Below are 13,757 nucleotides of genomic sequence, written 5' to 3' on the forward strand. Positions count from 1 at the left end.
AATATATTTTTTAAAAGGCTTCCTTTCATTGTCCCTATCTTTATCCTTTATGATCCTCAATTTTGCTCAGATCTAAAGGGGGCATACTCCCACTAGAGTAACAAGAGTTAGGTGGAAGAGAAATTATGAATTCTGTTTGGGACATGTTGAGTTTGAGTTTATAGCAGAATATTTAAATGGAGATATCCCACAGACAGTTGAAGATATACAACTTGGAGATTTATTTAATAAGAAGAATATCTCAAAAACTTATCATTTCATGGATGTGGGCACTCCTTCAAAGCACAACCTATACATAGCTTAGTCTTGGAAAATTACTCGAGGGACTTGTTTAAGTTCATGCAGGTAGCAAAAATCAGAGATTCAATTAGAATCTAAATCTTTCTGTCACTGCTCTCTCAACAACAAAAACAGTTCACACAGAGGTGACCGTGGAAGCCATGGGACTGGTTCAGTTCACTAAGGAAAAAATGTACAGTGAGAAGGTTGAGATCATCGGGCTGTGGGGATACTCATGGTCAGGAGGTAGGATAAGCAAGAGGAAATTAGAATGCATAAAGCATGGAAGGCAAGAGCAAAAGGTTTCCAGGGGTGAATGATCAGCACTATCAAATATCCAAGAAAGGTCAAGGAGAATGAGAACTGAGAAAAGGCTATTTGAAAGGGAGGTAGATGAGATAGCTTGTCTAATTCTGGTAGTTGACTCAGGGCTGACTTACCCAGGGTAAATAGTAATTTAGGCCAAGTAGGCCACAGAAAACAATGATTATCTTTAGACCTAGTATAACCATAACTTTTGGGCTCGCATCCTCTAAGCAGAATCCACTCAGAATTCCCAAGGATGCTACTACTCTCTTTTCTTCTGGAAAAAATGCATAAAAAGAACAGATTATTTCACATGCTACCAAATAAATATCCTATTTCCTTTGGGGCCTTGGTGGTGGGTGAACATAACTATTCTGGTAGTACGGAAAGGTAGTTAGAAGCTTTTGCTGTCTGATAAAATAAATACATTAGTCTTGAAAATGAGGATAGACTATGATGATGAATAACCAGTATCAGCACCACAACCCCCTTTCCCACTGCTAATGACTTCCCTTTTCATATCACTTTCCATCTACTTTGTATTCATCATGCTTATACCCAGTTATATATATATATATATATATATATATAATGTGTATATATACATACACACACACACACACACACACACACACACACACACACACATATATACACATTTATTGTCTCTCCCCTTAGACTATGAGCTCCTTGAGAACAGGGTCTGTTTATTCCTCTCTTTAAAGGCCAAGGTCTCCCACTGCATCTGGGGCCATCTCCAGTCATCCTGATCTAAACCCGGCCACTGGATCCAGATGACTCTAGAGGAGAGAGTGAGGCTGGTGATTTTGCACAGCCCTCCCTCACTTCAATCCAATTTGTTTGCATTTCATGGCATCACCTCCCTGATGTCATGGTCCTCTTTGAGAATGAAGGACAAACAACCCCCAGCACTTAGCACAGTGACTGACATGCAGTGCTTAATATATGTTGGTTGACTCACTGCCTGGATTTCTTCTGAAAATGAATTATGATTGGTGCGGTTGTGATAGTGACTATAGATATGAGAATAGGGAAACATTCCTTGCCATTGGTCTGTGTTGGTATGCCTGATGTTACGTATAACTCATATCATATAGACTAGTCCATCCAAGGGCTGGGATCTCAGAACAAGCTTCCCCTCACCTGCTTGACGTGGACATTAGGTTTAAAGAGACTGTGGCCTGGGATGTAGGAGTATACAATTCGATTCAACAAAGGCTTTTGTCTGTAACTTGCCTGTAACTTAGCTTAGACGTTTGTCTTGGCCATTGAGAGATTCACTAACTCACCCATGGTCACACAACTAGGTCTTTCTGACTCCAAGACCGGTGTAGTATCTGCTACGCAACATAGTCATATTTTACAGTTGAGGAAATGGAGGCTCCGAAGGTCAGTTGACTTATCCATAATCCCCTGACTGGTGATCATCAAAGCCAAGCCTTCAGCCTAGACCCTTTGAGTTTAGGCTGTCAGAGGTTCTCAGATTTCTGGGACGTGCAGAAGTATGTCTGGTCCTGACCATGACAAAGCCTGCCAAAGCACTTTCCATCCCAGGAGTGGAGACCTGTGGTTCCATTAGAACAGGGAACTTGGGGGTGAAGAAGCTCCTCCTGCCGGTGCTGGTAGCTACCTTCTCTGCAGCGTATGGTCTTAGAGCAAGGGTTCTCAACATTTTTGTCACTCTGAATAATCTGTGCTGCCTGTAGTCACGACTGAAGGAAATGGTAAGTTTTGGCTGAGTGCGTTGAAAATAAAGGTGCATTTTCCCCATCCAAGTTTACAGACCCTCTGAAGCCCAAGTTACAAACTCCTTTCTTAGACAGTTACTAGACCAACAGAGCCCAGAGACAGTGCAGTCCTGGTTTATTTCTCCGCTAGAACTCAAACACACATCTTTCTGGTTTTGAATCTGCACTGTCTTCACTTACGCCAAATTACTCTGCACTTCCACTCCAGATGCTCTAGATTTCAATTCTGAACAGACTGTGGTGTTTCCGAAGAAGCACCGCATAGGAATTTAGGGACCCAGGCCCCGACGAAACTTTCAGCACAATGACTACATTTCCCAAGAGGCCATTCGGGCCAGCGTCTCCCTGTATCTTACTTTCTGGCCCACGGGGTGTGCTGGGCAATGTAGTCCTGGGAGCTCTCCCGCACGTGACGGGTAGGGGGTGGGCAGGCGAAAGGGTTGAGCAGTCCGGACCTGGATTTGGACTTGGACTTGGACTTCTGGCAGCTGTGTCCGCTTCTCCCCCCCACCCCCACCCCACCCCGCTCGGAGCCGTGGCGTGCCGCTGGAAATCTGCCTCCCGGGCCTCGGGGGTGGACTCCAGTTAGCCGGGGCTTAGCCCTTGCCCTGGGGGACTCCGTGGGGCCGGGCGGCCTCCGGAGCATCCTTCTCGGCCCGCGGGGCTAGGTCGGGAGAGGGGGTGCGGAGCGGGGGGTCAGCCCGGGAGCCTCGGCCCCGCGCGCCCCACCCAGGAAGCGTCTGGGGGTGACTGCCAAGTTTCCCTTTTTTCGCTTTCTCATCAGGGAGCCCCACTGAAGCCAGCTGAGCGCCGGGGCTGCCCGGTCCTCGCCTCTGGCCTCCCGGAATCCCAGCGGCCATGGGCACCCGAGACCACCTGTTCAAGGTGCTGGTGGTGGGCGACGCCGCGGTGGGCAAGACGTCCCTGGTCCAGAGGTACTCCCAGGACAGCTTCAGCAAACACTACAAGTCCACCGTGGGAGGTGAGCCGGGTCGGGCGAGCTTGGGAAGCCCCCTCTGTGCCCAGCTCGGGAGGGTGGTCTGGAGCAGGTGTCCTCGAGCCGGAGGGGGCGGGGGGCGCAGATGTGGGCAGTGACTTACCTTGGCTCAGCTGGGAAGGTGAGACGCTGAGGGGATCGGAGGCGGAGGCGGCTCGGAGGAGTTTGCTAAGTTTTCACGGTCTAACTTTCCCTCCTGGCACAAGACTTTTCCAGGGGGCTGCTCTGATTTTCAGGGCCAGGCATAGTTTTATATTAGATTTTTACTTTTTTATCAGATTGAGGGAATGTAGAAGGCACCCGAGCTGCTTTGGAAGCTAATTATAAGAACAGCCTCCTTTTACGTCATTAGCCTGAGAAGGAGGTAATAGGAATAATATTATCCCCATTTTACAGACAGGAAAGCCAGAGGTCAAATGACTTTTCCATGTCCATGAAACAGGGAAGAAAAAGGCCTTTTTTTAGCCAGGGCTGCTGTCATACCACACATAGGGGTCTCTGGTCCTCTGGGAGCATCTGTCTAGAAATGGGGAAGGTTAGAGAACTTGGGTGAACTAAGGAGATCGAGTGGATGTGTATGAATCCTGGAAAGGCATTCAGAGAGGTGAGGCATCTTGTAGCTTTGCTTTAGGAATCAGGTGGAATAATTCACCACCCTTCCCCAACAGGATACTTGTGTGAGGTTTAGCTGTGTATCCATCGCCCAGAATATAGAACAGGAGTTGTTAGAAGAGGATTTAGAGAGATATTACTATAACTTCACTCCTCAGAAGAGTAGGACAGGAATAGAGAGAGCACTCATCAACAGTTAATTTCTCTTTCCCTCCTGGTCCATGTAACTGATACTGATATCTATCAACAGAGATGCTTTTTATTTAATGGGAAAGGATGCATGTATGTAACAGACAGAAGAGGGGACACATTTCTGAGAAAACTGTTCCTGTTTGAGGGACATTTTTATCCTAACTTTAAAAATTTATAAATGTAATCATTCAGAATGAAATCTTGGTAGAACTCTTTATGCTTATCAAAGTAGAACCAAAGAAATTAACCAAGCAGCAAACATATTTGCATTTGCTCTGTGTCTCTTTCTAGGTAGTTCACAAGTTCCTCTTAGCTTTGTTTTGGTTGTTTGGGCCTGTCAAACTCTTCATGACCCCATTTGAGGTTTTCTTGGCAAAGATACTGGAGTGGTTGGCCATTTCCATCTCTAGCTCATTTTACAGATGAGGAAATTGATGCAAACAGGGTTAAGTGAATTGCCCAGGGACACACAGTATCTGAGGTCAGACTTGAACTCATGAAGATGAGTCTTCCTGACTCCAGGTCCCAAACTCTGTTCCTCTGTGCTACCTAACTGCCCTTAGTTTTGTTTGTTAAAGATATATTTTAGCTTTATTTATTAAACATTTACCTAAATATATAATACATCTTTAAAGGAGTTTCCATACTGAGAGTGCCCATGATGGAAACCCAATAAACACATAGTTATCAAGTAAAAATGGAGTGATTACAAGTTATTATTTGAGACAGGAAACACACCTGTGATTTCATTGGAATAAGGAACTTCCAGGTGAGGAAACTCCCTTCTCTTCTGACTATAGTCTTCAAGAGCTACCCAGAGCACTGAGAGGTTAAGTGACTTGCCCAAGGTAACAGGGACAGTATATGTCAGAAATGAAACTTGAACCCAGGTCTCCCTGGATTTGAGGCCAGCTCTCTATCCACTATACCAGGCTTGTCAAACTGAAATAGAAACTGAGCCTGTGGGCTGCATCTTGACTTAGAAAATAGAAAATTAACATTATCAGTATTGTAGTTTTTTTTATTTTGTCAAACATTTCCCAATTACATTTTAATCTGGTTTGTTACATTTGGGAAGTCTTGCAGTCTCTGAGTTTGACACTACTACAGTATGTCATGCTATCTCATATTATTATTAAAATATAATTTAATTGTAATCACATTAAAATAGATACTTATCTCTAGACAGTCAATTTCATCAATATAGGGAGTACCTGGTATGGAAATCCTTTCCAATGCATATCAGCTATTCATTAAACAATCAGTTTGCAGTTGACTTTGATTTGTGTGAGGAGGGCTATGCAAGGTCACCAACCTCACTTTCTTCTCCCGAGAAATCCATCAATCAATAAACAAATGATGAAATAATCCTCACTTGCAAAGAGCTTGAATTCTTACCTGTCATTTACAGAAGGTTGACTAGAAGGTTGAGCTTGTATGTGTCAGAAACCAGACTGGAACTGCCAGGGAGATCTTCCTGACAAGGCTGGATTTTTACCCACTATTCCATGATATCTCTTCCATCCATGTCATCAATTTGTACAAGATTCTAGTTCTGCCAGTGTCACTTAACTCCTTTCCACCCTTTGTCCCTCCCTCTCTTCTTCCCCCCTCTTTCCCTTCCTTCCTTCCTTCCTTTCTTCTTTTTTTTGTTTCTTTTCCCAGTCAGGGTTAAGTGACTTGTCCAGGTTCACACAGCTAGTAAGTTAGGAAGTGTCTGAACTGAGGTCTTCCTGACTCCAGGACCAGTACTCTATCCACTGAGCCACCAAGCAGTCTCATGCAGATTTCTTTCGAATGTGAATTTTATAAGTATTTTAATTTTGATTGATCATGTATTGTTGTCTGAAGCACCTGCTCTAAAGGGATGGCAAAAATAAAGAAAACCTGGGGGCAATCAGGTTCATGCAAGTCAATGGTTGGTGATCCCATGGTCCCTTTTCCCATCCCCCTGTAGGGAGAGCCCTACCTTTCGTGACTCTTGATTGAAGAGTACAGATAGCAATAATAATTAGTGGTTGCTCCAATTTTTCCTCAACCATAAAATAGAGTTCATATAGTTAGAGAGCTAGAAGGAACCTCAGGGGTCCTTTAATCCAAACCCTTCAATTTACAGATGAGGAAACTGAGGCCAAGAGAAGTAACTTGTTTGAAGGCATAAAAACATAACAGAAATTGGGTATTTAGATCCAGCCTTCTCACTCCAAATCTTGCTCTCCTTGCACAGCACTGCAGTGTCCACATTCAGCAATTCAGCTCAGTGATTACTCATTAGGCCCCTACTGTGTGCTGGGGTTACAAACACAGAACAGCCCCTGCCCTTATGTCCTGGGGGAGGGGAGCAATATGGACTCAGATTAGTAGATACAAAGTAATTTTTTTAGTGGGTTAGAAATAGGAATGCAGGAACAGCAGAGGGGATTAGGAAAGGTCTTTTGGAGGAAGTGACCAGGGCCAGTTCCTGAAGGGCATTCCAACATGGTAGAAGGCATGGAGGCAGGGGACATGACATCCTGTACAGGAAGCAGCACGGAGGCCAGTTTGGATCAAGGGAGTAACATAAATAAAAGCAAGTTGGAAAGAGAGGATGGAGCTATTTTGTGAGGGCTTTAAACGCCAGAGAGGAGGTTGTCTTTAATCTTGAAGGAAAATGGGAGCCATTGAAGCTTCTCAGCAAGGGAGGGATGTGCTGAAACTTCTGCTTTTAGGTATATCAGTTTGGCGTCTGTGTAGAAGACTCATTAGAAAGGCGACTGACTTGACCAATTAGAAAGCTATTACAGTAGCCCTGGCCAGAAGTGGTAAGGGGATCAGTGGAGGTAGTGGCTTTGTGAGTAAGAGAGAGAGAGAGAGAGAAGAAGGCAGACTCAAGGGTTGTTGGGAAGGTAGATGGGACTAGGCTGCTGATTGGCTAGAGGGGGTGTGGGAGAGGGAAGCACTGAGAGTGACTCCAAGGCTGTGAACCTGGGGGATTGGAAGGATAGCCGCGCCCTTGACAGAAGTAGGAAAATTTGGAGGAATGGTGGGTTTTGTGGATGGAAAATAATGAGTTTGAGGTGGTGATGGCTAGGGAAAATTCAAATGGAGAAGCCCAGAAGGCAATTGGTGGTACAGGATTGGCACTTAGGAGAGAAACAAGTTCTGCAGATTCAGATTTGGAAGTCATATGCAAAGAGATGATGAGTGAACTCACCAGAACTGATGAGGTCACCTAAAGAGAACGCAGAGAAAAGAAGACAGAGGTTTACAGTATACCTATGCATAATAGGGGGAGGGCGGGGGGAATGGTTGATGAGTCAGCAAAAAAATTTCCCCTCCCCTCTCTTACTGTCCCATATGTTTTGAAAGCTTGATTCTCTCTGTCTCTGTCTCTGTCTGTCTGTCTGTCTGTCTGTCTCTCTCTCTCTCTGTCTCTCTCTCTCTCTCTCACACACACACACACACACACACACACACACACACACACACACACCTCCTAGTCCCTGAGATTTAAATTTTTGGTTGGAATTTTGCAGTGGACTTTGCTCTGAAGGTCGTCCAGTGGTCTGACTCAGAAATGGTGCGGCTCCAGCTATGGGATATTGCAGGTGAGTAGGTAAAATAGTACCATTTGGAGTAGGGATGGGGAAGAAATCTGCTTTGCTTGAGTATCCTCAGAAGGAATCAGCCTGGTAGCAAAACCAGGAAAAATTTTTAAAAACTGAAAAGTGGTGGAGAATCTTTGGAAACTTGAAGACCTGTGAAACTGCAAACTTTATCTCTGAAATGCCTGCATTGACCTTTATTTCTGTGATTAAGTAAGGTCCAATTAGGCAAGTGAGTATTCTTATCACAGCAGGCTGGCTGCCTCTGCAATAATCAAGGAAATATTCCCTCTTCCTGGGTTTTCATCTGTCCAAGCAGAAAAACAAGATAGAATTGTTAGGAGCAGCTATATGTTCCAATACAAGTGGATTGAAGAAGGAAATAGAAGCCTCCGGACAGTCTTCAGCACTGCCCCTTTGATAACCAAGTGTCTCTTGCTTCCTGCTAGGCCAAGAGCGATTCACCTCCATGACTCGTCTATACTATCGGGATGCCTCAGCCTGTGTCATCATGTTTGATGTCACTAATGCCACCACCTTCAGCAATAGCCAGAGGTGGAAGCAAGACTTGGATTGTAAGCTCACGCTGCCCAATGGGGAGCCTGTGCCCTGCCTTTTATTAGCCAACAAGGTGTGTATATGTGTGTGTTTCTGTGTGTGTGTGTGTGTGTGTGTGTGTGTGTGTGTGGCTCAGAGAAATGTACTTTATCACTTTTTTTTTTGTTTTTGAGGCAACTGGAGTTAAGTGACTTTGCTAGAGTCACACAGCCAATAAGTGTCTGAGGGCAGATTTGAACTCCAGGGCCAGTGATCCACTGCATCACCTAACTCTCCCTACTTTATCACTTCAGCTGTGATCAGAGAGATAACATGGCTGGCTTACTCTGTGATTCTGGACCTCTGGGTCTGGTACAGTCATCTGCTATTAAACCGGCAGATCTAGGCAACACTGTCTGATAAAGTCTCTCATGTTATTCTTTTGGAAAAAGTACAAAGAATGGCTAAATGAGAGTACAGTTAGAATGACTCAGATCTCATTGAATGGCTGGATCCAAATAGTAATTCCTAATGGTTTGATGTTACCCTGGAAGGACATCTTAAGTAAAGTGCCACAGGGATTTATGTTGGACTCTGTGCTGTTTGACATTTTCATCAACCGCTTGAAAACAAAACAAAACACATAGATGGCAGGCTCATTAAATCTGCCAGTGATACAGTTCTAGGAGGGGTAACCGTGTCAGGGAATGACAGCTAAGAAGATGAAATTTAATAGAGATAAATACAAATTCCTACAAACTTGAGTTCAGTAAGTTGGCTTTATAAGTATAAGATGGAAGACGCCTAGTTAGATGGAGTTTAAAAGGTCTTGGGGTATTATTAGTGGACTGCAAACTTAACATGAGTCAGCAGTGTGGTGTGGCAGCCAAAAAAACTAGCGTGATCTTGGGCTGCATTGTTTTAAATTTTCTTTTTTTTCATTATAAACTTAACAGTCATCAACAAATCTCAACAGTTCAGTATACAAAAAAGAACAAAAAAGATTGAGTGTAAGTTAAATTTAACACAGTAACAAAATTATCCTGTTTGTTTCCCTTTAAAAAACTTTTGTCTTCTTTATTATGTTTTTAAAATGTTAAATTGACGCGCCATTCTTTCTTTTCTTTTCTTTTCTGATTCTCTATCGTTAACTCTTTCCCCTCTTCCCACCTTCCCAACTAATGGAAGCTCTCCATTATAACAGATAAACACAGTCAAGCAAAGCAGATCCATATATTGGCCACATTCAGAAATGCATGTTTTCTTTTGCACCTCTAGTCCGTCATCTCTCTGTTAAGAGAGGGCTTGCCTGCTTCATTATCATTCTTCTGAACTCATGATGGAGCGTTGCTGTGATCAGAGTTCTGTAGTTATAGGGTCATAGGTTTAGAACTCAGAGAAGGGACCCTAAGGGTCACCTTGTCCAACCCCCGCATTTTATAGATGAGGAGACAGAGGGTCAGAGAGTTTCAGGGGCTAGGCCACTGTCACCCAGCTAGTAAATAGAAAGGGAAGGACTTGAGCCCAGGTCTTCCTGACTCCAAATACAGTGCTTTATTTACTCGGCCATACAAGTTTCAGAGCTGTTTCCCTTCAGCTGCATTATTCAAGCTACAGCTTCCAAGAATGATGAAGTGATAATAGTTCCTTTGGACTCTGCCCTAGTCAGACTTGTTGTTGTTCAGTCATTTCCATCATGTCTGACTCTTTATGACCCTATGTGAGCTTTTCTTGACTGGAGTGGTTTATCATTTTCTTTTACAGCCCACTTTACAGATGAAGTAACTGAGGGTTAAGTGACATGCCCAATAGGTCACACAGCTACTAAGTGTCTGAGGCCAGATTTGAACTTGGGAAGAGGAATGTTCCTGAGTCCAGGCTTAACACTCTCCTGTGCCACCTAGTGGCCTCCCTGGTCAGACTACATATGGAATATATGTATGGAATATTATGTTCTGTTCTAGGTGACAATTTAGGAAGGACGTTGATAGACTGAAGAATGTTCAGAGGAGGTCAACCAGAATCATGAAGGACTTTGAATGTATATGAAGATTAGTGAAGAAACTGGGACTGTTTAGTCTGAAGAGAAGACTTGAGGGGCACATGATAACTGTCTTCAAGTGTTTGAAAGACTGTCATGTAGGAGAGAGATTAAACTCGTTCTTTTTATCCTGAGGTAGAAATCAGGACCAAGGGGTAGAATTTACAAAGAGGCAAATTCAGGCTTCATGTGGATATTTTCCCTAATCATTAGAGCTGCCCAAAGCCAGAGTGGGCTGTCCTAGGAGGTAATGAGCTTCAATGAAGTCTTTCATGGAAGGATGTCAAGGAAAGGTCAAATGTCGGTTGGGTGGATCTGTTCTAGGGGCTGTTCCTTTTCCCACATAGGTTAGACTAGATGGCTTCTGTAGTCCTAACTCTAAAATTCTGATCCTAGGTTCCTTTCAGGGATCTCTGAGAAGAGAGCTGCCATAGAGTTCTTTAGTGGCTTTCTGAGTGTTGTGTCCAGGGTTGGATTAATGCAGTCATTTGAGTAATGTTTTTCTAACTGTGAATCTTAGGATATTTCCTTGTCTTCCTTTACTTCCACAGAGTGACCTATCCCCATGGGCAGTGACTAGGGACCAGATTGACCGGTTCAGCAAAGAGAATGGTTTCACTGGCTGGACTGAGACATCAGTCAAGGAGAACAAAAACGTTAATGAAGCTATGAGGTGAGTAATTACTGATTCTGCACTGAAAGTAGGATTCTTTTCCCTCTCTTCCTTAGTTAGGCTCCCATCATTTCCACCAGCTCTGTGTTTCATTTGTACCAGTAGACCGTGCAAGATAAGGACAGGATGAGCACATTAGAACAATAACTTAAGATCAGGGACTCTGTCTTCTCTCCTTAAGGTTCCTGGTACATCGTCAAGCAGACCTCTCATCTTTTTCCTGGAAAGCGATGATGATTTTTTAAAAAGAATAATTTGGAATGTCTGCCTTTCTCTTTTTCTGCTTCAACTTTCTCCTCGGTCTGACTTCTAGTTTATTTTTTTAGAGTCCTTATTGAACAGATGATGGCCAATACCAGGGAAGGCAGCACATCTCTGTCCATACAAGGTGACTACATCAACCTGCAAACAGTATCCACACCTGGCTGGACTTGCTGTTAATTGTGTGCGACTTTCTCCTTATCTTGGATGGGGAAGATCTGACCATCTCTCATTTTCCTTCCCTGCCCCCTCAGCTGCCTAATTAAAAATTTGTGATGGATCTTCTACTGAGAAAACATCAGCCTTGTTCCTTTAGAGCATTTTCTTCTCACCCAGCAGGCTGGTACCTCGTTACTCAGACAAGACCTATAAGTTCTGTGTCTATTTCTGCACTGGTTGGAAATTACTCCTGTGACACAGGATGGATGGCCCCAGCTAGTGGATTCAAAGTAGAGCCCTTTATGCCCCTTGTCCTGAAACCTAGCTGGAATTTTATTAGAGTAAATGTAGATGGAAGACAGCACACTTTTTCAATATGAACTCCACCTGTTCTTGAGGTTATCATTCCATGATGTCAACATCCTGACTTCAGCCCAAGAGAGCAAAGATCAAGATGTTTTCTTGCCAAACTCTTTTGTGGATCATTCCTTTTGTAGTTCTGTCTGTCCTGGACTTTGGATTGACTTTGGATTTAAGCGTCTCCCTCTTGTCTGGCCATCTGCAAAAGCCCTTGTGTTGCATTTGTGATTTTGAAAAGGCTCTGAAATCATGAGGGGCCTTCTTTTCCTCTCCTTAACAATGGCAGAACTTTTAATCCATCTGTCCTTTGTGATGAGAGTATATCTCTTCCTAATATGGACATGGATGAAATGACTAGGAAGTTATTCTGGGGTCTTTTTACTCATGATACAAGAATAAAGTTTTATAGACTGACTGGTTAATGGGGAACCTGATGTTCCTTAAACTCAGCAAAAGATATTAGTTGACTATGATGTGCCTCTCAGATAGAAATGGAGACTTTGAAGTCCCCTGAATCTGAGAGAAGGAGGAAACAAAGGGAAGGGAAAGGGAGCAAGACTGAATTCTTAGGGGCTGCTTAGCTCATGTTATAAGGTTTATAGCTGTAGATCCTGGGGTCCTGGGGATAAGGAAGTTTACTATGTATGTAACATTAAGCACAAACATCCCATAATTCTGTTTCAGGTCTTAGTTTATTTCTGGATAGTTGAATTTTTCCATGGGATTGAAGTTTATGGGAATGCTCTTTGGGGTCATTTATCCACTCAGGGCTAGAGCTGGAAAAAGGTGGAAATGATGAACAAGAGGCCAGGTACCAGGGAGAGAAAAGAAGCCAAAGAGAAATTTGATCTCTTTAATACAATTTTTGTATAATCAATCCCTAGAGGCTTTCAAAAATTCCTTTTGTGTTCAATAAATTTTAGTGACAATTGCGAGGATTCCTTTTGTACTATTTTTCAAACAAGATTTTTGATAGGTCTCAGGTAAACATCAGGTAAAAGTCACTTCTTGTGAAAGAGAAATTGATTTTAATCCAATCTGTTGTCCTGAAAAATCATGATCAAATTGTAAATAAAAGCCTTATATGCTCACTTAGTAGTTATTGATTTTTAATATGAATTTAAAATGCTTCCATTTATTAGATCAGTCTAAAGAATTATGAGAATGAGAACATTTCTTTAAAAAAAAAAAGCCTCAAGAAACAAAGGTGCCGTCTCTGCCTTACCTGTTTACTCCCACATTACAAGTATCCTGATAATAGTCAGTAATAGGAACATTTTTTTCCAGCAATTACTTGGCCATTTAACATAAAAATCTATCACATTTTGCCGAAGTAGGATATGAAAATAATGCTGACTCTGCTTTTCTCTCCCATTTGCTGACGTAGGATTTCTCTGTCTTTCACACACATTGCTAGAGGCAGCCAGCTAGCACTTCTTGGTTCTCTCACTCAATCAATGTACAATGTATAAGCCTGGAACTAATTAGGGAAGGGATGGAAAGAATACTGCTCTAATATCTTAAGTAATTACTTAGTCTCCCTAATATTCTTATCTACAGATCGTGATAACATAGGCAAGTAGAATTAGGTAAAGAGAATTATAATGTGAATATAGCTCTAATTATATTCAGTTACTTTGATGGTACCTTCAGGTCTATCATATGATGGGTGTGTTTAGAGCACAGAGGTTGTTATCACCCTCCCCCCTGGGGAGTCTGTATTTAAGGCACGGTGCTGGTGTTAGGCCCTCATTTTTTGGCCACAGGTAAGTGTCATTGACAGTTATGGCCCTCTGAATCATAGAAAAGAAACCAAGTGAAGGGGAACAATGAGCAGTGCTGAACTGGAAGACAAACAGAAAGCACACCTGCGCCATGGGAAAAACCTTGCAAAGAAAGGCTGAACACAGGTGCGCATTCTTGGCTATCCACTCTATCCTCAACTGCCTCCGACTGTCTCAAAGTTGATGCTAATCTTTTTGCAGAT

General features: G+C 43.0%; 1 protein-coding gene across 1 annotated transcript; it reads left to right on the forward strand.

The window, feature by feature from the left end:
- Positions 1–2,745: 2,745 nt before the first annotated feature.
- On the forward strand, positions 2,746–12,861 carry RAB29 (RAB29, member RAS oncogene family). Its single transcript, XM_072648037.1, has 5 exons — positions 2,746–3,336; positions 7,671–7,742; positions 8,189–8,370; positions 10,869–10,990; positions 11,317–12,861. The coding sequence occupies exons 1-5, from the start codon at positions 3,213–3,215 to the stop codon at positions 11,429–11,431; spliced, it is 615 nt and encodes a 204-aa protein (XP_072504138.1). The 5' UTR covers positions 2,746–3,212; the 3' UTR covers positions 11,432–12,861.
- The last annotated feature ends 896 nt before the right edge of the window (positions 12,862–13,757 follow it).

The sequence above is a fragment of the Notamacropus eugenii genome, chromosome 2 (assembly GCF_028372415.1).
Source record: "Notamacropus eugenii isolate mMacEug1 chromosome 2, mMacEug1.pri_v2, whole genome shotgun sequence".
In the NCBI taxonomy this organism is placed as follows: domain Eukaryota; kingdom Metazoa; phylum Chordata; class Mammalia; order Diprotodontia; family Macropodidae; genus Notamacropus; species Notamacropus eugenii.